This window comes from Eimeria tenella, genomic scaffold, assembly GCF_000499545.2.
Source record: "Eimeria tenella Houghton genomic scaffold, Eth_scaff2475, whole genome shotgun sequence".
NCBI classification, from domain to species: domain Eukaryota; phylum Apicomplexa; class Conoidasida; order Eucoccidiorida; family Eimeriidae; genus Eimeria; species Eimeria tenella.
This window is the reverse complement of record NW_013542340.1, coordinates 1-855: the sequence shown is the minus strand read 5'-3', so window position 1 is coordinate 855 and position 855 is coordinate 1. Positions and strand designations below refer to the sequence as shown.

Below are 855 nucleotides of genomic sequence, written 5' to 3'. Positions count from 1 at the left end.
ACACCAGCGCCCCCCTGGAGGGCCCCCGGTGGGGCCCCCTAGGGGGCCCCCGGGGGCCCCTAGACCCCCCTGAGTGAGGTAAGAGGGGGGCCCCCCTTGGCGCAGTAGCTCAGAAGGTGCCTCTTCAGCAGAATCTGTAGAACGGCAGCTGTGCAGCAGCAAATTGTCTTCCTGGGGGGCCCCTATGGGGGCCCCCGAGGCGGCTCGCTCCCTGGGGATGGGGGCCCCCACGCTGGCGCTCCGAGGGGGCCCCCGGGGGCCCTCGGGGGCCCCCCAGTCCGTCCCGTGTCGGGGGCCCCGGGGGGTCAAGCTGCGGGGGGCCCCCAGGATGGCTGCTGCTGCTGCAGTGGGGGCCCCTGCTGCTTCTGCCGTAACCAAGCGTTGCTGCTGCTGCTGCTGCTGCTGCTGCGCACTTTCAAGGGACCCCCGGGCACTGCCCCGCGGGGATGGGGGGCCCCTGTAGGGGGCCCCCCTTGGGGTTGGGGGGCCCCCCAGGGTCAACTGAGATAAGAAATCATTGAAGTCAAGGGGCAGCGCAAGGGCCCCCAGCTGCGCGTGGGGGGCCCCCTGCTTGAGGGCGCACATTTCTGTGTAGGCCTGAGATATATGCTCTCTTATTTCCTTCCTAAGCAGCAGCAGCAGCAGCAGCAGCAGCAGAAGCAGCATTAGCAGCAGCAGCAGCAACAGGCGACAGCAGCAGCAGCAGCAGCAGCAGCAGCAAACACGAGGGCCGCCTCTGCAGTCCTCTTGCGTGCGCCAACCCCAGAAAGATGCCGCTGCAGTAATCACTCCTGCTCTTGTGCTGCTGTTGCTGCTGCTGCTGCTAATATAGCAGCAGCAGCAGCAGCAGTAGCA

At 67.4% G+C, this 855-nt stretch overlaps 1 protein-coding gene across 1 annotated transcript in view; it reads right to left on the bottom strand.

Annotated features, from left to right (window-relative positions):
* Positions 1-585, bottom strand: part of ETH_00033680 (gamma-tubulin complex component 4, putative) — a gene marked incomplete at both ends in the record, with an annotated part of 1,146 nt that extends 561 nt beyond the window's left edge. Inside the window, one exon of the mRNA XM_013375013.1 lies at positions 3-585. Coding sequence (XP_013230467.1) covers positions 3-585 — 583 coding nt within the window. The remainder of the gene's footprint in view (positions 1-2) is intronic.
* Between the last annotated feature and the right edge of the window lie 270 nt (positions 586-855).